The 23,170-nt window shown below is 41.6% G+C and overlaps 1 protein-coding gene across 1 annotated transcript in view; it reads right to left on the bottom strand.

Moving 5' to 3' along the window:
- MDGA2 (MAM domain containing glycosylphosphatidylinositol anchor 2) overlaps positions 1-23,170 on the bottom strand; it is a 258,623-nt gene that overhangs the window by 23,661 nt on the left and 211,792 nt on the right. The window contains exon 10 of the mRNA XM_009289913.1: positions 4,691-4,868. Within this exon, the coding sequence (XP_009288188.1) occupies positions 4,691-4,868 (178 nt within the window). The remainder of the gene's footprint in view (positions 1-4,690; positions 4,869-23,170) is intronic.

The following is a 23,170-nucleotide window of genomic DNA, read 5'->3' as shown; positions in this document are numbered from 1 at the left end:
TGTGGCAAGGGGCTGACTCTACATACCAATAGTAGTAACGGGTTGTCGGCTTTTTCCATAGAAGGGAGGTAAAACTTGCTTCTTTAATCACTGGTTAACTTTAAAAATATTTAAACCTAAGTGCGTATCTAAAACTGCGAGTGCTAAAGTTTTAATTGGAGTAGTTGGAGGACTTTACAGCCAGTTCATATCAAATAGGCTCACATAGATTTATCTAAAGTGATGGAGATAATATTTAAACTGTTACTACGAGACACATCTGCTGTTACTACGAGACATATCTGTTTTATATTAGCCTACAAAACACTCATTAGTGCTACTTAAATTGCCTTGTTTGTATTTACTCGGCAGACTGTGTTCACTAGCAGAGTAACATATGTATCTACCAAAGAATTTGTCAAGTGATGTTTGGCTGTAATTATCAATGTCGCTCCTACTGTGATGATTGCTCTTTTCTCCTGTCCTTTCGGCATGCAGAGGAGAGAATAATTCATAGCAAGGGAGGGATTACCCTATGAAATGCTTGCGCTATGGGTAAGTTTTTGATTCATGGGATTGGATGCTGCGGAGTTTTTATTTTGTATTTACAGCTCCCACTTGGGATGGCAGGGTATACTGTAAAGAGCTCATTACTGAGGTTTTCCTGCTTTAACAGTCTCCTTATTTTGGACATTCAGATGGCTACCAGGCTAGCACATTGGAAGCTGTTATTTTTATCTATTAGCAATTTCCACGTTAATCTCCAGTTGTGGGTTTTAATTTAAAAATGTGCTCTGCATCACGTACGAAGGAGTGTAACCTAATAAAAATGACTTCACAGGTAGGATTAATGAGGCTTAACATTAGCGATCTAAAAGTTAGACACCTCATCTAAGAGTGTTGTTGGAGTGTCTCTAAAGTCACTGGAGAGATATGGGCACGTCCAGAGGGTGATTCATCCCCTGGAAGAAATCTGGAGAAACCTTTTCCTCTCTAGGAAGGCAGCAAATGCAACCAATACACCAGAAATGTCACGTTGATCCTTACACACTTTACAACTATTCTGAGCGATCATTTCTGTGCGGTACCTACCCAAGATTGTCCTACTACAAAAGACAAGCTTAAGCTGTCAAAGTAAAATCTAGGTAGCGCATGGCCTTTCTATCCTCTACTTGCACAAAAATGAAACTCAACTGTAAAAGTTAATGCATTTCTTAAAGGCAAAAGACACTGCTACCATTTTTAGCAACTCTACGATGTGTCCGATCTGCTTTCCACACTGCATTTCTTTAAAATGGGGTGAAATCTTCTTAGCCTGCTTAAAGTTTTAAAAAATAAGGGAAAAAATGTTTGCAATGGGAATCCTCACCAGCAATACAAATACATCGGTGCATTTTAAACCTAAGAAAAAAGCTTTTTTACTCTAAGGGTGATCGAGCACCGAACAGGTTGCCCAAGGAGATTGTGAAGTCTCCATCCTTGGAGATACTCAAGACCTGAATGGACACGGCCCTGGGTCCTGGTCCTCCAAAAAGAGTATTCCTAAAGTGGTGGAATGAGAAAGAAGGGCTGACGCTGCTAGAGGCCGGTGTGCTTCTGGGGTACTGATCAAAACTGAACACACAGAGGCACACGCACGCACACACACAAAATCCCACTGAAAATATGAAAATTCAAATGTTTTCCTCCTTGCCTGAGGTCTCACAATTAAAAAAAATGTAATGGGAGAAAAATGTAAAAAATTATCTTAGTTCTCCTTTTAAGAAACATTCACATGATGTTTTTTATTTTCTGAGTAATGTTTATAATTATTTCTTACATCAATGCAGGCCTGCTGCTGTGCGTTCCGCTAGCCCATTAACTGCTTTTCTAAGACTCCAGCATTTCAGATTGTAAGTATCGGATTTGCACTATAATAATGTACGTGGTATCATTATTTTATAGCTGAAGCTATAACATCCTTAAAATTAGCCTGGTAACAGTTTGCTGACACTATAGTCATTGAACGAATGCTGAGATAAAATGCATATTTTAAGCACACAAAGCCTCAGCGGTTCTGGGATCCCTCTTCAAAGGGAAGTCACTTTAGGTTTATCTTATTGATTAGCATCTGGCTCATGATTTCTGAAGCTGTGAATTTGTCAGCACCAGAGTAGCACTGAGTATTGCTCCAAAAGCATCTCTCCATCTGGGGCGCAAGGCAACGGCTTCCTCTCTCCCGGGCGGCTGGATTTTGCATTGGCACCTCATCAGCACGTTTGAAATGGGATGTTATTCACATCTGCGCTAATGGCAGATTCTAGCAGAAAAATTTGCGGTAGACAAAATATGCCTTTTATGCTGCATGGGAATGTTCTTCCTGCCAGCCAGGGGCTAGAAATGTAAATCACGTAATGTTGCATTAAAACCTCAAACTCAGCACGGTTGTGAGCCATAGCCGAGACCTCAGTCAACCTCCTGAGACCTGCCAGGGTACAACCACCACCAAAAAAGAGCAGTAGTGACTGAGTGACCTAAACGGTGTTTTTTTTCTCCTTATAGGAGCACTGGTCAGTATTTAAGTCATTGGACAAAATTTTGAGGTCCACGGACGCTGGCAGTGGCTGCCTGGCACAAGCTGGTTGTGAGCACACAAGTCTCCTTATCACGGCCAGCACAGAGAGATCGGGATTGCTGCAGAGAAATCCCACATGTCTGAATGAAGCTTCTGCTCCTGATCACCTTCGGGAAGACCCTGGCTCTTTCTCTTGTGTGTGCGGGGAGCCCCAAAGAGACCAGCCTCCTACCGCTAGTGTCAGAAAATAGGCACTTATTAGGGTAAGGAGGCCCAACGAGGAGCCAAAGCCCAAGAGGAACTGCAGCAGAATGACCATCTCCTCATTTGTATGTTCATAGATTTAGTAAACAAGTCCTTTTAACTGAGATTTTGTTCTCATGAGCTTTGGGAATCGCAGACTTTGCAAACACTTTCCTGTAACAGGCAAAACCTAAGATTCATCCATCACCATCGTTAGCAGATCTGGCATTTAGTGAAATGTGCAACTACGTTCTTTAGAATTGATGCTTAAGATTGCTTAACGTAATTTTTTCCCTTGATATTAACACAGTGATAAAAATAATTTCTGATGAGATCAAGCAGGGCTGAGCTAATCATTGATCATGAAGAATTGCACATACAATGCACAAGACATTTAATTTTTTTTCAGATTTGTTCATTATTTTAAATTATTTGTTAATGATTTTTGAAAGTAATTCTTGAACTGTAGGTTGCTTTTGGGCATTCTGCTGCATGTGATTTCCTGCTTTGGGCTCTCTTAGGTATCTGTAAAGCACTAATTACTGTTGCAGCCAGCTCCTGGAGCAATTGGACCTACGTGGCTAGCTGTGACTTGACCTGTGTGTCACCTGGCTTTTGTCCTGCGGGATTAGCAAGGTTCCTCATCACAGTATCATAGAATCCTAGAATCACAGAACAGTTTGGGTTGGAAGGGACCTCTCAAGGCCATCTAGTCCAACCCCCCTGCCGTGGGCAGGGACATCTTCAACTAGATCAGGGTGCTCAGAGCCCCGTCCAACCTGACCTGGAATGTTTCCAGGGATGGGGCATCCACCACCTCTCTGGGCAACCTGGGCCAGGGCTTCACCACCCTCAGCGTAAAACATTTCTTCCTTAGATCTAGTCTGAATCTACCCCCCTTTAGTTTAAAACAATTACCCCTTGACCTGTCGCAACAGGCCCTGCTAAAAAGTCTGTCCCCAGATGACAAATTCGCACTTTCATGATTCCGTGATTACAAATATCTCCCCCTGGCACACGCTTCCCTTTTTCAATTATAAAAACTTTCTGCTCAGCACACCAGGTTCCCATTGCAAACTGCACAATGATATCTTCAGTAGAGCTACCTTCTCTCTAAGGTACCTCTTGCCCATTCATTGTAATTTTTACAGAGGAAAAACAAAAAAGTAATTCAGTTATTCATTAAATAAATACCCTAAGAAAGGTATTTTGAGGGATTTTTCAGAGCTCTAAGAATTATTTCCTGGTAATGCTGGGAGACTGAATGGAAGGATGTAAGAATACTGTATTTTTCTTGTTAGATTAAAGTGGACAAATCTTCGTCACGGCTTGACCTTTTAGAGGAAAATGTATAAATGCCCTTTTCCACTTGCACAGGACTAGAAATGGTCACTTCTTTTTTAAAAAAAAATCAGTCACGTTCAAATAAAAACTTCCCAAAAAGTGCTCATTCTGGTGGAAAAAAAAAGTATTTTGATGATATCAAAACACTGATTTGACACCTTCAGAATACTACTTTTGTAGATTTTTGTTCAAAACTCATCGCCCTTCAAAGTGTTCTAAGTAAGAACAAACTCTTGAAATGAGCTATTTCATGAAGCTAACATTAATTGGTTCTATTTTTTTCCTTTATTTCACAGAAAATTCAATATGATTTTGCATTTTGGCTGTTCAGAGATTTTTTTTAATTTTTATTTTTATTGTGAAACTTCCCAGAGGTGGAGACTATCGTTTCTACCCCATTCTACCCAGAACCCTCCTTCCTGTAAGCCCACACTCATCCCTTGCAGCATTATTTGCAGGATGGGCAATCAGTTTACACAGTGCAACCCAGCGCAGCCGTAACCGGTACAGCAGACCGAATTGTGCAGAATGCACCGCGACGCATTTGCTTGTACACGAAGGTCTTCTTACCACTATACTTGATGACCCGAATAGTTGAGTCCCCCTCCCCAAATCTGGTGATGGGCGTTAGACGGACTTCATATGCCTCTGGCTTGATCAGCTCAGTTAGGTTGTAGGTAATTAATTCTCCCTTTTGAATATTTCCATTCACTGTAATTTCCTGTTCCCACCAACGCTGTTGTCCAGCCTAAAATCAAAAGAAGGATGCAAATGTCAGAGCTTTTGGGATAGATGATGTCTTCACCGTTGAAATGAACCGGAGCACACGCAGACCTGTGCAACCCCGGGCGCTTCCTTAAACCTTCAAACAACCCAGGAGGATTAGAGACGCAGCAAGAACGCGAACCTCCCCGAAATAACCCACTACTGAGCATTTCTGTAACAGACAGATGAGATGACAGATTGCAAACTCATTTTATCAAGAGGCCACCCCTGCCTGCCATCTGCCTGTCCTCCTCTGCCCGTGCAGGTCCCGCACCAAACCTGGGGCAGCCCAACGGCTGCAGGCGCTGTGCAGCACTCGGAAGTTTGCTGCATGCAAGAAAAGCACAGTGATAATTCAGTTCAGGAGGATTTCTGACACTCATCAGACAGAGACTACAGCAAGGGACGAAGCGCACGATTTGTGACGGCATGTAAGCACCCAAGCATCCAAGCAGATGCTGCGGCATTTTTCAAAATCTCACTGAATTCTTCCATCTTTAGGAGCCTGAATGTCTTCGCAGACCTGCCCCTATGTTTCAAACCCATTTGTTAAAATGTTAAATAACCTTTTTCTTCCTTAAAAAAAAATAAATGCTGTTCATTTCAGTTCATTTCATCAGCTTACTGAAGCTGAATTTACTAGCTCTCAAACGCTATCCCTTCAAACCTGACCAAGTAAATTGGCTCCTCATGTCTAGTAGCCCCATGCCCTCCATGATTTTAAAATAACGCTGGCCAACTGCGGTGGCAGACATGTTTTCTGCCACCGCGCTGGGACAGCCACGGCTCCATGAGCTGGGTGCTGCCTCCTCGTTAGAGGCAATGAGGTTTCACAGCTGTCATTTGGGGCATCATTTGAAGCTAATAAGAGCATACTGAAGAACTGAAATGCAGTTTGATTTCCAAGCACTTACCACTTTTGTTGATGAGTGAGAAACAGGCTAGCCATTAATGGCCTTAGTGCATAATTATCAGCCATCCTTACTACTACTTTGTAGTCTCAAAGATGGATGGATTTCAGAGAACAATGAGTCAATATGAGCAAACAAGAGGCTGTTTTATTAAAAAAAAGCAAAGCATAGATTTTTGTGCTTTATAGACTGCACAGTGTTTTCAACATCAAAATCTATAGTTTCTTTTATTTGTATGCCTTACCAAGAAATGAAAAGAAAAAAAAAATCTAATTAAGAAGAAGGCACCGCAAGAAGAGAGTGCCACATTGTGTGTAACATTACTTTAACTAGTTTATAGACAAGCAGAAATCATACACATTTTGGGCAGCAGAGTGACTTGACATTGCAATATTACTTGCAGATACTCTGCCTTATTACAGACACCAGCTGCAGAAAACAAAGGAAAAAATCATTAAATATTTACCACACATCCCAAGACAACTGTACAGGTGCAGTGATGCTAAAATGAGATGTTCCACTAAGCTTACTGAATTTCTTACCTATTACATGCTGACCAATACAGAGTTAATTAAGGATAGAAAACCTGTTATTTCAAAACTTTAATTTGCTGATGCAATAAAAATGTACATTGAAATTGCTGAAAGCTAGTACTAAATCTACCATATTTCATCCAAATAAACTACATTTGCAGCAATATTAACAGACTCCAAGCTTTAAATTCATAGCAGTGGGACAGAGATGTCAATACTTTTATCGTTACAGTATGTTACACAAGTACAGCTATATGCCCATTAAATAAAACTCGGACTGCGAAGCAAAAAAGCAAGAGGAATTCTTAAGAAAGTTGGGACGATGGAACAGCTCTAGACACCAGCTTCGCTTTGCTGCCACCAAAGTCAGCGTGTGTTTTACTGCACTTTGAGCCTTTGCGTGGCTTGAGTTAGACCAACGCTGAGTGCTGAGTGCATCTGAGAGGTTATTTCAGGGTTTCTGCTCTTGCACACGCTGGGTGAGCCATGCTATAGGCTCAGGTGGCTCTTCAGGGCTGGCCCTGCAGGGGTTAAGCCACGCATAGGAGAAACGCCAGGGAAAAAATCTCAGATTAGGTTAGAAATGTAAAAACAAGTTACCGTATGGAAAAACCACACTGCTGCCTGCCTGCCCGATGTGCAAGGCAGAGGTACGTCGGTTAATACAAATCTTGCACACGCACAGGCCTTTGAAACCCGGCCCTTGTACCAGAAAGCTTTTGGATGGACGCGTGGGTGCAGAGCAGGACGAGAGGTAAGTGCGTTGCTGAGGAGCCTGGGCATGCCAGCGCAGGGCCGGGAGCTGCGAGTTGCTGAGCCAAGATGCTGCAGCTCCACAACCTACAGTGTCTGCCCCGAGCAGCATCGCCTGTGTGTCTAGCCCAAAGTAGCATCACCTTTTCCCTGTTGCAAGCATAAAATGGAACTGTGGAGCATTCCCCTGTTAGTGGTTTTCCAAGGCCACTACACTACAAAGAGTTATTAAAGGTAATAAAGATACTGAAAATATGTGCATTTATATTGTATCTTTAAGAGATCATCCCAGTGGAGCTCATGAAAAATTTGAATTTGAAAGATGCTGTTAGATCCTGTCTCTTTCACAGCTCTTTGTACCTAAGTACTGAGACCAACAAAAGGGACAATGAAACCCAAGGTACAGGTTGTTTAACAGAAATTCAGCCTTTTCTCCTTCTGTCTTCTTTAGATACCCATGAATAAGAACATGCCACGGACACCTGCTTCACCCAGGTTTTGCAGTGTGTTACTCTGACATCCCACAGCTCGCCAAGCAAACATCAGCACGCGTTAGGGCAACTGTTCCTCCTGTCCTCTGCTCTGCCCGCCAGCAGCCCTGTTTTTATGCCACGCACACCTCTCCTGCTCCCATCTCGAAGAAAACTTCCAGGCATTGCTGAAACTCGAGCGCTCAGGAAAGAAGTGACAAGTGCTGCGTATGGACAATGCTACACGTGGAAAAGTGCGTGAAGGTGCAAGGACAAGGCTCTGCTGCTCATGCACGCCAGGTAAAAACAGCCATTGAATTCTGATCCGCATTAAATGCTCACAGGTTATTTAAAACGCTGCAGAAACAAACAGAAGGGGCACCAGGACCTTTCATATACATTGAATAATGCATAAGGCACCGTGCACCTTCACAGGCTGTCAGGGAGCCCTCCCAGTAACAGATAAGCCTTGTCTCGAGTAGACCATTGTCCTTGAGAGGAAAGTGGTGAGTGTGCTGCAGAGAAGATATTAAGGATAATGACGATAAGATTTAGAGTGTATTTTTAAAGCGGTGCACGGGGAATTTGCCCATATGGATCTTCTCGCTGGACCCGAGTGGACGGATGCTCGCCACACGTAGCGCGGTCAAACTGGAAAGTGCTTCTAGAGGAAAGCTACTGCTCTAAGGGGAGAAACTGGAAACAAGCCTTTGTGAATGTTCGTAAATTTACCAAGTTACCTAGCCAGCCAAATAAAATGATCTTATATTTTAAATATGCAAGTATTTTTGGTTTTGTATTTCTTAAACACAGCTCTTAAATTTTCTAAACTCAACATGGCTATTTTAAAATGTCCTTCAAGTACATCTAAAAATGCAAAAATGACCAAGGTAAATGAGAATTTTTTTCTCAAAGAGAAACTTTTTCATTCACACATCCCTGCTCCCACACTGAAATAAAAATTGTTAAAGAAAATAAAATTCCTGAGAAACTCCATTCTACCCAGTATTTCTGACCATGCCAGACTGTGGTAGGAGCTGAACTCACCATGTCTTTATAGACAGTGGTTACAACAAGGTACCTAGTGCAGTTCCTGGCACAATTTCTCAAAAACTTTATAATGAAGACCTTGTGTTTTGTCTGAAATACGTACTTGATTTTAAAATGAAAATGGTAAGCAGCAACTTATAGAATTCACAAATGGGGAAAAAATTTATATGCAGCTAATTCAGCCCACAAATGGAAACCTAAGGTCTATACATTTTTTTTTATTTTGCCCGAACAGCTCCCCAGAAAATGTAAGTGATGCTAAGATACTGGAAAAGAAAGTGCTCTGCAGACCTCATGAACCCACCTGGCCCTTCAAAAGGAAAATTCCCTGATCTTACTTCCATGGTAATTATTGCTGCTTGTTCTTTGCAATGGATTCGAATTTTTATTTTATTTTTTTAAAATCAAACTATCAAGTTGAATACAAGCAATCTTCGCAAGGAAGATTAAAACCATTGACTATGCCCCAAAAGTGAGCGGTATACTACCAAACATAATTTCATGATTGTGTCTGTCCCTTTCACAAAAATTAAGGATCAGAGAAACATAAAACTCTGGAGAAAATTACCTAATTTTCAACATTCAAAAAAATACTTTTTTTTTTTTAAATAGACATCATTAGTGTTTTTTTAAGCCACGTGTTTTATGCCATCATGTTGGCTGCCAATTACATTTGTGAGTACTGTATTAACAAAACTGTGCTTCCAGTTGTGTGAGCTAATACTGACTTTCTGGCAGTTGTTTGAAGTTAGCTAGCCGTTGCTTAGACTGACTTCTGATTCCTTACAGTGGTCTACTGTAAAAATATTCCCTGTTACACCTCATCTTTGGATAAGGAAATACTGAAGCAGAGACTTCAGCACATAATTTTAATAGTTAAAACTTCACATTTAAACTTTACAATTACCAAAACTAGTCACGAATTTGTATCAAATTCACTTGCTGCCTTAGGTTATCACCCTTTTCTACAACCACCCAAACAAAAGCAATGAAGAAGCTCCATTATTTTATTCATTCTGAGAGCAAAACAATTTGATTTTTCATTTCAGTATTATGCATCCTAAGCCAGCACTGGATATTGGTATCTCTCCATAGGAAGCAACACACGTCTTTTTGCCTTGCAATCAACACCAGCTCTGTTCTAATTCTTATTTTTACCATGGAAACCAGAAAAACCCCCAAACATCTCAAAATTGTCACTAGGTTTGTCACAAAATGTCCCCTTGCCTGCTTTTTCAGCTCTGCTGTCAAACAAATAAAGAAAATCAGTACCCGCACAGCTTTTGCCACGTTCAGCTTTCAACCTTCTCTTTCCATTAGGAAAATAAGCCCGGCAGTTGCGCTGGAAGTGAGGTGGCTGCATGGAGGCATCACTCCCGGAGCCTGGGACATCCCTGCCGGACCCCTGCCACCAGCCTGGGCACCACCAGGGAGCCGCTTCCCAACCCTGGTGTGAAACAGCAACGGCACCCTTGGCTGACAAGTATTAAAACTGTTGAAAATAAGCGTAGCAGTTGAGCTCCTTTACTTGCTGATGGGATACAGGAAAAAAATGAAGGTCAGCTCTATATGGAGTCAGAGAGCCATGCAACCAGCTGGAGGAACAAGGGTTTTCTAGCACAACATTTTTAAAGGTCTGCATGATGCTGAGGCACCTAACGCCAACACTGAAATGCCCAAGACACCCTAAAATACGATTTAGATGCCTGCAACACCTTAGGCTTAGGGCGGTTCAAACTCCTAGCACGAAACTGGGGAGGCTCTGCAAAGCCAAAACCCATGTAGGAGGCACTCAAAGCTCTTGGTCACGCGCTGCTTAGTATTAAAGCACCAAGAAGAACCCAGCCCTCTGCTCCTGCTCCTGCAGCACTGTCTGTCTGCCTCCAGAGGTCTGGGCATCTCCTCCAGCTCCCTTGCATGGGAAGGAGCCAAATCCGCATCACCCACTTCGTGGAAATCACCTGCACGGCCTCTCCCTAACATTCAGGCTGTGCCTTTGTACATTAAAAAGTCAAAATTGATTTTTCAAAGAGAGAATACACAAGCAAACACAACAGTAACACATCTGCCTGCATGTCAATTCATGTGTCCAGAGCTTTAAACTTAGTAAGAATTAGGATTTGCTTGAAAAAGAATTTTTGAAGGAGGAAAATTCTTATAATCAAAGCCATTTGCCTTACAAAGATAAGGATGAAATACATTTTGGGAAATTTACTTTGACCAAGCTGAAAGAACAGTTTTCCAATGGTTTGTGAATACTTGCAAAGCACTGAGGAAAAATCACATTATATCCTGGAGCATTTATTAGCATTATCATGTGCCTAACCTGTAATTAATTTAGCAGAGCATACCTACGTTCAGTCAATCCAGAGCACAGAAGGCTTCACAGGGACTCCTTTTTTCTTGGTTATCTTTGAATATTTAGAAAACTTTGTTCCCTAAATGTAACAGAAAAGCAAAATGTATTTCCCTGACATCAGGGAGAGGGGACTGTAGAAGTGCGGCAGCGTTTTATTGCAGCAGGCTGAAACCATCTCCTCTATGCTGTCAATGAAAGGGTATTTATTCTTTGCCTGTTGTTGAGAAACACTATATTCTCTAAAAGACTTGAACATATAGATTTCTTGACAAATTAATCCTATGGGATGATTAAATATTGATTGCCTATATGCACAGTTATGTTTATAAAAAATAAACACATCCTTAGTCCATTGTACTTGGCCTATTGATTTCAACCATAAATTTCTTCATTGACTCAAAAAGTCAGACAAGCATCTCTTTAATTAATGACAACTGGATACAATGTAAATTAATCTACTGTATACTCCTATAAAAACTGTGGCAGCCTTTAAAGTCATTTCTTTACAATTTATAACAACGACGACAATTGATTTTCCTTAACAAAAAGAGTTTACTTTAGCAGTTATGCATATAAAATAGCAGCATTGAGTTCACGGGCACATACTTCTGCTATCTGCACACCGCAGAGGGAACACTCCCGTGTAGCGTTTGCCTCGTTTCCGCTGTGGAAATCCAGTGGCTGCTCTTCTTTAATGATTTTGCCCAGCAATACAATCAGAGCTATCTGATTTTGAACATAAACCTTATCAGGTAGGTGGCTCCTGTGTCATCTTCATTTCAAAGGATAGTTACGGCCCTGAAATGACTCACAGTGACAAATATCTGTAATTCAGGCAAAACCAACAAGGCCAGCTGCAAAGCATGTTCTGCCACGCTCATCATCAGTTTATTTTCCACTGTGCATCGTGTAATACTGCTCTTGATGACATCTCTTTTCTTTTTTAATATTTTCACACGCAATCAGTGGAACTGCCAAAACCTCACATTTGTTTCCAAATCAGTGGAACTGCCAAAACCTCACATTTCTTTCCGTGCTGAGCTGGTACCTGCTCTCTGCTCTCCTGCAAATGCCAGCCACTGTCAAAGCAACAGCAGCCACAAGGTCAAACCCAGCCCCGAGCGAGGATGCCACGGGGTTTGCTTGCTGGAGCCAGGGACAATACTCTGAGCCAAAGTGCCCTGGGTGAGTTTGGGCACCGTTATGGGGCTGGAGATGTTTGCTGGAGGAGCACGTGGCCACCCCTCCGCTGGGCAGGACCTGCCTTTGCTGCCGGGTGCTGTCACCAGCACCCAGTGCTCAGCCTCCCTTCACCAGGAGACGAGGCATATGGCAGCGGCAGCTACATGACAAACCTCTTCTTTCCCTCTTTTCTGCCTGGAAAACAGAGCATCTAAAGCACATTTAACAGTGGGCACAATCTTTTTCAATTAGCTAACTTCTAATCCATAAGAACAAACGCAGGCATGTAATCGACTTTCTTCTTGCAGGATTACGTTAACAATCATTCTGTATTTGCTCCTACCATTCATTTTACTTACTTTGTGTTTACCACATTGTGTAATTGGTTTTATTTGGTACACACAAAAGCATAAAAAAAAAAAATCTTTTTTTCTTTTTTTAAGAAATTAAAAGTCTCCGAGTCTTAAGTAATTAGGAGCTTGGAGTGCAAAGATGCAGAATGTTATAGACGCAGTTTTTATGGGCTACAAATTGATGGATGAGTGGTTCAGATGTCAGAAACATCTGTCCACGATCCAAATATATGGCCTGATATTTGAAGAAGAAAGAGATGGAAACAATTTAAGGAAAGCTGGTATGCGAAAGCTGCAAGGTAGATGATCCAACAGTTAAGTCCTCTTTAAATATGTATTACACCTCAGGTTTTAAAGGCAGGGTGGAAAACGGTAACCCAGGAAAAGAGAGAGATCATTTTTATGAGAGTAAAATCAAAATACAGCACAAATATCTGCTAAAAACTCATTACTTGGAAGATAAAATACACTGCCTTCTGTTTTTCCCTACAAATGAATTATAATAAAAACATCTTTTAAGACATGAATTAGGACACTTCAGTCCATTTGCTAAGTGAATTGTAATTTAGGATATTTCATAGCTGGAACCTTGTTGTTGTTGCTCTGCTTTTAACAACCTTACACACAGGGACAAAGAGGAAACTCTGTATTTATAATAGGTATGACTTTCTTTAATCAGAAAGGCAATAAAATTTATCCCCGTTCACTTTTTCCTTTGTGGCAAATCTGATGCGTACCTGTACATCCATGGGTATGAGAACTGTGCTACAGCACGGACAGAAAATTATATACTCCATTTTGCAGCCAGTGACCATGCAACCTTCACAGAAATCCCTTTCACGAGCACATAATATGTATTTGAATACGTCTGACCCCGTATGCTGCTGAATGAAAACAGAAGTTAAAAATACAATAAAGCCAAACGGTGACCAGAAGGAAGCGTACAGAGAAGTGACCTGCTCCGGGCTGTTTGAAGAGACTTTCTCATTATCAACTGACTGGGACCGCAGACATCTGTAGACTGAAAATAAAGGAAAGGTAGGAACTTTAATCTTCCAAATAACAAGCTTGAACAAGTTAGTCTCTGGTTTAGAGGTACCGGTTGACTTTTTATTACTTCTTTAAAGCGGAGTCGTTCGTTTTCTAGGTCACCGTAGGAACTTTAATCTTCCAAATAACAAGCTTGAACATCTCTGTCTCTGGTTTAGAGGTACCGGTTGACTTTTTATTACTTCTCGGAGTCGTTCGTTTTCTCTGTCACCCGGGCTCCCTCCACCTCGCGGGGGGCGTGGCTGCATCACTGCCGGCGGTGCAGGGAACGTGGCTATCGCCTGCTGAGGAGCAGAGCAGCCACCATGGAGATCGGAGCCGCAGACCCTTCGTGTCTGCTCCGGGAAAAGTCTCACTGGTTTCATTTGCTTTCATCCTGCTGACAGTAAATATCAGAGAGATGGAAGCACTCGCTCACCGCTGCTTGAATGTTTGTGCAACTTGGGATTCACTAACTGTTATAATTTATAAAAAAACCTACCTGAATCTGTCTTTGGTGAAAGACAAACTATGGAAGGGAAACACCTCCACGTGATGCCCAGATGGGACCAGAACTGTTCTGAGCAGCGGCAGGCTGCTGGCGTGGAGCTGCACCGGGTGCTGCGGGTGAAGCCACTGTTGCCACCCACTTAGGAGCTGGTATGGAAAAGCACAAAACTATCCACAGCCGCCCAGTCAAAACGGAGCATGTGCTCAGTGAAGCAAGAGCTTGAGGGTGAGGTCCAAAAGTGGGTTTGTTCTGGGTCGATAAACTTTCAGGAGTGTTGAAACACTCTGAGTGACATTTGGGACCATTTTTGTATTCACTTTGAAAACATTAAAGAAAATGTCAAGGCAATTCAACATGTAGGGTTTCTGGCCTTTTAGTACGAAAATCCTGAATTTGCCTATGTTCCTAACCTGATGCATGCTATGCTATATGAGTTTGTTAATTTATTTAATGAGCTTCAGGCTCCCCCTGTGACTGAACACCACTTTATCATTGAACATTTAATGAAAGCAACTACAGGAGTCTTGGCCACCTCCAAACGATGACCAGGGGACATGTACAAGGATGCTTTGAAATAAATACAGAAAATTGGAAGAATCTGGGTCACTAATTCCAAAGCCAAATCCAAAGCTGAAATACATTAATGTCAGAATATTCTTCAGAGAGCTATTAATGAGACAGAAAAATGTTCCTTATGTGCAGACAACGTCTTGGCAGACCTCAGCACCTTCAGAAGCGAGTAGAGGGTGACCAGATCTATGCAGTCACCATGACGAAAGACACACAAGGTTGTCCTCATCCTTCAATTTGAGTGCTGAGCAGGATAGTTACAAATGAACGGCTGTGTAAAACAGTGACACTAAGAAATGGAAACTCCCTGTACTCTACGCTACTTTTTCCATAAATGCTACAGGCAGGAGGATTTATAGTCTCCTGAGTTACACTGTGATACAAAACAGGTGTTCTGATGGTGTTGCACATGTCAATTTTATTGCTGATTGTTTTGAATGCATCCTCACTCCACGATTTAAACCAAAAAAACAAATACCAGTCTGCTATTAATGATAGATGAAGCGTCGTACCCATCAGCTAACTCTACTCACAGTGCCAAAAGGGTCTCACAGGTAAGAGGCTGCACCTCATGCTGACCGTATTCTCCATCAACACTTCAGGACTGGCAACCGCTTGCTCCCAGACCCTGCCACAGCACCCCCAGTGCCACCTTTCCTTCTCTGTGGTTGAGGTCTGTTCTGCTCCAGGATCGTAGCTCACCCAAGCAGTGCAGTAAAGCTAGTGTTTTCTGTATCATATTGATGTTTAATATCTACTGTCTCTCTGGCCTATTTTTTCTGTATTGTTTTGGAACTCTTCTTGAAACAAAGTAATCTACAGTTTGAATAAAAATGTGAACGCTACTAAGAAGACAAGTATAAAAAGAATTATCTTTCTTTTTGTGGAACTTAGTGATAAAAATGCACTCAGGGCTGTAAAGCGTGGCCCTGATCTCCCCACAGCACAATGAGTATCTTCATCACTACTATCACCCACGAAGTCCTAACCCTCTTAGGTTCGACCATGCCATGTTTGGCTTGACCCACTGGAGATGCATCCTCTCTGCTCGCATTTTAATGGAAACAGTGGAAACACCCGTTGACTGAAAGCGGGCAGCATGATTTTGCTCTTGGTAAGGATCACAATGTGCACTTCTCTAATGTGTGGACTCAGATCAGTCACAACCTTGAATGTGATGACGCTGCATTCAAGTCAGTATCTTTTTTTTTCCTCTTTAAAGGCAGGCTAAAATGTGGTATAAACCAAGAGAATCCATTTTAAGACTTTAAAATTGGCTGGCTCCCAGATGAATTCGCTAAAGTCTGCGGGATTAAACAGGAGCTGCACTGTTCCCAACCCCAGCGGGCAGGTCCTCCTACTCTTTTGCTACTGCTAGACATCTACCAAAAGAATTTTTCAATTTTTAATCCCTGCTTTGTTAGGCGTTCGCAAAAGGCAGGTTAATTATTAACCCACGTTAAGGCTAGTTTTCAGAGAAAGTTTTCTCATTCCTTCTCAGTAACATATCAAATTCGAGGTTCACGTATTGGGAAACCGGGCTGGCGCCGACTCTCACACTTCAAAGCACACGGCATGGCCGCATCGCGGGTGATGTTACTGCCAACAGCACGGACGCGGTTTTGCATATTAAGCAGCTGGTTTATCTGCAATAGGCACACCATTATTTTTATGGAGGCAACAAGAGATAATATTATTGAAGTGGCATCAAGACTCAGTTCCTAAGTTTAAACTAAACACTTCATGCTTATACCAACAACTACATTTCCACGATCAAGACACTGTCTATCTATCCCAAGACACATTTCATATTTCAGTGGCGACGACTTAGTGAGTATCCCACAATGCTTCAACCTTCTCCGGATGGATCTTGAACGACAGATAGTGCACTCCTGTCACTACTGAACTAACTCATTTTCTTGTGATTTCTAAAAGCTATCTACAAATGGCCATATTTTTTCATACAAAATAATTACATAATGACAAATTAATGACTGGAGCTGCAATCAAGATGAGAAACCCAACCCTTTTAAAGTAAGGCACGCTGGAGTTTCGCTGCTTAGTCAATACTGTGAACAAGCAAGGTTGTCTTGGTAAATGAACTGGAAAAATAAGGCTGCATTTTAAGCAACCTACATGAGTCTCTGCATAAATAGATCAACGAGTAATAATGCAGTAAGACAAGCGCATGATGCCAAAGTGCATTTCTAAGGAAAGTGAACATACTGATTTTGCTTAACTTTTTAAGTAAGAATGAATTTTTGCCAATAAATAACAGCTCAACTGTCAGATATGAATGTTTCAACAAACCATTTCTTAAATACTTAAGACAATTGCTGCGTGAGAGGAAAGGAAATAGCCACTAGATGTTTAATGAGGTTCTCAAAATGTAAATGTGATGTTTTAAATCAGCTCAAAAACACAGATGCATTGCAGTAGGGTGCTCATTTGCTTATTGAAAGGCAATATGGTTTGTATTCAATTTAAACATAAGTATGTTTCAGAGAATAAAGAATTCTCTAACAGCAAAAGAATGGATGAAGCAGTTGTCTTTAGGGACAAATCACTCTCATCCCAACAATTTATAACTTTGTAATGTACATTATTTGATGAAAGCACTTACTTAGTATATACACTGGTTAGTATGTTCTAATTTAGCTACAAACATCCCTCACCTAGGAGCAAGCAAAATCTGTGTTTAAGGAATTGCCAAACTAATTGCATTATTAAAAAAAGGATAATTCTCATTTACCATCTCTTCTCTCCAAACTGCAACTAAAATTTGCATGGGACTTTTAAAAATAAAGAAATCCTTCCTGGCCTCAGCTGGATGAACAGAGATAGTACATCACTGCGGAGCAGAAACAGGTTTAGTTTTGTAATGGCACTGCTCTTCTTTTTTTTTTTTTGCAAAAAGTATTTTTTTACAATGATTTTTTTCCTAAATTACATATATCTGTTTCAGGAAGGACAGAATTTATGGTGAGAGAGAGCGAGACTATGCCCAGTAAAATATACCCAAGTGTCTAGCAGACATCTGGGATTCCTAATCTACCAGCTTAAGACTGATAAAAAGGTAAGACTATACAAAGGCAATAGCTGGTTTTGCAGAAACCTGGAGGCAGGAGCCAAGGGAGCATCCCAGCAGGAGGAAGCCCTGGTCTGCAGAGTTCCCAGTGCTGGGGTCTGTCCTGCACCGGCTGTCCCTTACGCAGTCATTAAGGCTGTTCACGGGGAGTAATGCTGGTGAAGTTTCAGCTTTGACCATTGGTAAGTAGGCAATTAATCTCATTTTTATTTTTCACATCTAAAGATCTGCAGCACTCATTTTGTAAATGCACTCGTTAACAGCGCTTGGGAAAATCCAGGCAGACCTCAAACAGATTTAATAGTTTCAGTTCATGCACCATTGAGACGTGCAGATACTTATTCAACCTGAGTGGCCTTAGAAACAGGTCAGAAAGCTCAGAAGATAAATGTTCCCTTTACAGGTTGCCAGAATTGCTCATCCCAGAGCAGAGGGGAGATGCTAAGAGATGTGACAGCTTTCTTTGCCACACAAGAGCACTTCCATTTGTTACCAAAGACCAGAAATACAGCGAATACTCAATACTTGGCCAACAGAAAAAACACTAACTGGACTTTTTTCACTGTGAAGTATTGTGCAGTGAAACTCCATGTTCTTGTTTGAGTCTGGTGAAGACCATTGCCTCCCTTGGAGTCTAAGCTCTTTTGCCATGCTCTTTAACGTTTCTACCAAGAGCTGCCACTGCCCTCCCATCACCTGGATGCAACACTGAATTTGCAGATAACCTGCCCAGGAGACCAGATGCAAAGCCTATGGAAATGGAGAGATGTCTCAGGAGGGTGGTGAGGGGAAACACTGCACAAATACGTCCAGCATGAGGGTAACAGCATCTGCTATCAGTGACATGGGGCGTCCAGATTTCAGGTGAAGCGTGAATCTTGATGCTGCCTTTAAATACACAGAGGTAAAATCCCTTTCCCAAAGTGAGCCCTACTAGCAGTGAATATTTCTGATCTTTCTCTATGTTTCAGTTTCATAAAACTATCTCAAAGGAATGCTGTGAAAATAAGTTCATTACAGCCCATGAAATAAGGCACGGATATATCCTACCAACACAGGGAGAACACAGCAAATCTATCTTTAGAACAGGTCTTGAAGGTGGGAGAGTAAAGAAGACATAAGGACACATATGGAACAGTCACAGGGAAAAAGGTAAAGCTCATTCAGTGAGCAATATTTATTCAGTGGGTCAAACAGCTCTATTCTGGCATTATTTAATTTTGGGACGCTTGATGGTGTCAGGAATAGCGTTCTTCAAGCTACTTCCGTGTGTGTGAATGCCGCGTGCTAGGGGAGATGCTCACAAGGGGCAGTGGCAGCGGTGAACTCACTGACGTGGGATGATACGAAGATCAAAAGTGCAAATAGTCCAAAGGGAACTCAACCAATTCAGGGAAGGAGGTACGTGAGGGAACAGAAAACGTCACAGTTAAGGGACAACCTTTGGCTCAGACACCTTCCACCTCCATTCCCCCTTGGGCTGCACCTCTCCTTCAGCACCCATGGCTTGTCTGGGGTGCAGATAAACTCCTGGGATAATGAACCATGCCTCGAGCAAGTGCAGCTATTGCTAAGTTTTATCCTGATATCCTAATATATTTTAACAGGGTACCTGCAATATACATTGCAATTTATTTATGATTCGTAGGCATTGGTGCTGCTCTGAAACTATCTTCACTAAAGAGGATGCATCCTTCATCAGAATTAAATTTCTGTAACGCTCAAAGGCCTTTTCAAATATTTATTTATGCTATATTTTACTATGACGAAAAGCATGCTGCATGCCAGACACACAACTCTTAATTGTCATGCATTTGCCTAAGGACATATGCCATAATTTTTATGTAGATCTTCAATTTTCAAAGTTTCATTGCTCTATTTCTCTGTTAGTTTTCATTTTTGCAAATCCTTTAATATTTCTGAACAACTGTATGACATCATACAGTAACAAGAAAACACTAACAAGAAAACTACTGCTGTCATTTACAGATTCTTTTTAAGTCTTGCATTACAGGAATTTATATAAAGAATAAGGCAGGGTGATGAAAAATATTTCCAGGTAATCATGTTTTTTCATTTTAAACCTGGATCTGATCAGCATCAAACTCCTGACAGCCTGCTGTTTGCATTCATTGGACAACTACACAGCAGCAGGGTGAAAAAGCAGTCATGAAAACACACATCCCCTCTCATCTGCTCTTCTGCTCTTTGTACTGTAAGTGGAGCACGTTTTTATCAAGGGCCCAGCTTCTGGCGGAGGGGTGCCCACACACGGCTCGACCCTGGATCTGATCAGCATCAAACTCCTGACAGCCTGCTGTCATTGGTCATTGGACAACTACACAGCAGCAGGGTGAAAAAGCAGTCATGAAAACACCTCTCATCTGCTCTTCTGCTCTTTGTACTGTAAGTGGAGCACGTTTTTATCAAGGGCCCAGCTTCTGGTGGAGGGGTGCCCACATCCTTGTTTGAAGAAAAAATTGAAGAAGAAGAAAAAGAAGAAAAAAAAAAAGAAGAAATTTGAAGAAAAGCACATCCTTGTTTGGATGGTGTAGATGATTCGTGCAGTTCAGCCACTCCACCTGAGGCTCTGGCTGCAGCACACAAAGCCAGCGCTGTGCTTCGGTGCACGCACAGGTACGCCAGGAAGCGGAGTCTCAACCCTACCACAAGGGTTTAAATGTAGTGAAAAGCAAATAACTTGTTTACTAAAACAAATTCCTCCAGCTTGAGTAATTTCTCTCACTAAATTGCTCTTCAGTTCACTCCATTTTCTCCTGCGTCTTTCCTAAAGTTTGACTGATACACTGCATTTGTCAGCAGTAATCAATTCATATTGCATATTTTTCTGCTGAGACAGACTAAATGGAAGTTGAGTGTGACCACCAGGCACAGGCTGAGGCTATGGCATGGGACTTCATTTCGGCAATGTTGGGGGAGAGCATACGCTCCTGAGTACGAATAAGTCTATTTTTTTTCACTGAAGGGAAACTTGCAATGAAAACCTCAGGTTACGTCACCATCACTGCTTCAAACACAAGAGCATGACAACCTCCTCCTCCCCATGCAGGACTGGCCCCTTAGGGAATTACTACTTTGCCATTGTTGGCTAAAGTCAAGGAGACTTGGCAATAGACATCTCTGGCTCCTGCGATGTATAAACATACACAGGGAAATGTATGGACATGCCTGAGACATCCTGAAGAGAAAGGTTAGTATTGCCCAAAAATGCAAGGTATCCAAGGAGGGGGATCCACAGAGCTTGCTGTGAAACTAGGCAATTCATACAGTCTGCCCCAGGTCCATGTTTTTTTCTTTTTGATTAATGTGATCCAACCCTTCCATTTTTTTCCATAACTACATCTTTCTCCTTGACCGGTTCACACGCTCTCACAACACTGGTGGGACCCTCCTTGCCCGCTGCACCTCTCTTCCCCATCAGATTTGACCAAAATGAAGAGCTGGGTTCAGAAATCACAGGGAGTAACTTTAGGACGTTCTTGTGAGTCTTATTTCCTTGAGAAACCAGGCTAAATAGTTAATATGAATTAGGTATTGAAATTAGCAATGAAAGAGCAGGAGTTTATGCTCATATAAAGAAAATCAAACCAAGGCAGTCCCAGCAGGCAATAATTGCTTGGATCAAATGAATATGTTAGATTTTGCCTGTAAATTTTTGTGAAGAAAGGGAGTTTAGTTTTACGGTCCACATTTTGTGGTAACGTGAATGGGCGCAGCTCTGCCTGGGATGTTTTCTGTTTGCATCTCTAGAAAATACAGCCCGCAGCCTCCCAAACAAGCTCCTCTGGAGGTGCACAGCTCAACTCCCAGACCACGGAGAGTGGTTACAGTCAGGAGCACCTTTGGGATCAAAGTCAGAACATCAGGACCCGACAGAAAAAGATGTATTTATGTGTATAACTTTTACCTCTGAATTTCTTAAGACGTAATCAGTAGATTTTTTTTCAGAATCATATATAAGCATTTGCCTAATCTATCTGAAGATTGGGAGATGTAACCACTTTTAAATGGCAATTAAAAGACTTTGGTACAAATCTCAAATTACCGCCCTCAGCTTGCTATTTTGAAAATCAGGCCTCAGTCTTGTGAAGAATAAGCATAGGAGGTATCAGTATTGCAAACTGAAAACTGTAAAACAGAACCATTGCTTCTGTAATTCAATTTACCAAACCCAAGAAAATCAATAAGAAACGTGCCTTCGCATGTTGCAAAGAGTTTTGCCAAACTCTCCCTGTCTCATTTCACAAGTGCAAACATAACAGGAAAAAAGCAAAGCCTTGTTTAGACTTCCAAAAAGAAATGCATGCTGTGAAATCTGCGGGACAGCTTATATCCCTCCGTAGAAGGCTTAAAATTTTTCATGAAAACACCATTAGAAATATTCCAATATACATGTAAATTTTCAACTCTCTCACTTCCTCCCCTGAAATTAATTACTACAGATGTGAGTAATTATTTTTGAATGGTTCTGAATAAAATTTTTGTATACATTTTGATGTATAGCTCTTTTACATGTTCTATAGCAAACCAAATGAAAATACCAGCTTACAAACATCTTTCCCTTTGCAGCAGATTGTGTGATTACAGCACCGTGACCCTGATAGAAGGAACATCTGGAGAATTACTACCCATCAGGTGGGGACCTTGAGTGTGCTAAAATAAATACATTTCTCATAAGGGACTTTCTTTCTAAATACTTCAGTAAATAACGATTTCCATCCATCTATTTCCATTTTCACTCTACAGGCAGAAAAATGACACTTTTCTATTCTTGTGACTCCCTCTTCACCTGACAGGACCTTCCCTCTCCCTTTTTTCTTTCTTGCCTTCCCTGATATGTCGTTAAACCAAGCTCCACTTTTTTCTCAAATAACTTTTCTAGCATTTGCTGTGCTGGTTTCTCTCAACTTCTCTTTAACCAATGCTTAAAATGCCAAGTAAGTTTCTCCTGTGTCCTGCTTTCCTACCATTAAATTATCCTCCTGTGCCTGTGTCACGCCTTTATTTTAACTCTAGTGACAAGGTAGATGACAAGAAGCAGGACCTGACAGAAATGTGTAACACTCCTCTGGTGATTCATACAGGGTGGAGTCTGGCAGCCCTATTCCAGGAATATTAAGAAAATATAAGCAAGCCTGAGAAAGAGGACTGGAGAGAGACATGGTCCCGCAGAGGCAACAGGCCATGCAATGGTCTGGGTTACTGAGCACCACCAAGAAGGTGGACTCTGAGGCCTAATTCACTGCACACACATGCCTGTGCATCCGAGAGCTGTACACATAGAATGCAAACACAGAATCACAGAATCATAGAATCGTTGAGGTTGAAAAAGACCTTTAAGAGCATCAAGCCCAACCGTTAACCTAGCACTGCCAAGTCCACCACTAAACCATGTCCCCAAGCACCACATCTACACGTCTTTTAAATACCTCCAGGGATGGGGACTCCACCACTT

This window comes from Aptenodytes forsteri, unplaced genomic scaffold (assembly GCF_000699145.1).
Source record: "Aptenodytes forsteri isolate BGI_AS27 unplaced genomic scaffold, ASM69914v1 Scaffold76, whole genome shotgun sequence".
NCBI classification, from domain to species: Eukaryota; Metazoa; Chordata; class Aves; order Sphenisciformes; family Spheniscidae; genus Aptenodytes; species Aptenodytes forsteri.
The sequence above is the reverse complement of the archived record's forward strand: the minus strand, read 5'-3'. Positions and strand labels throughout refer to the sequence as shown.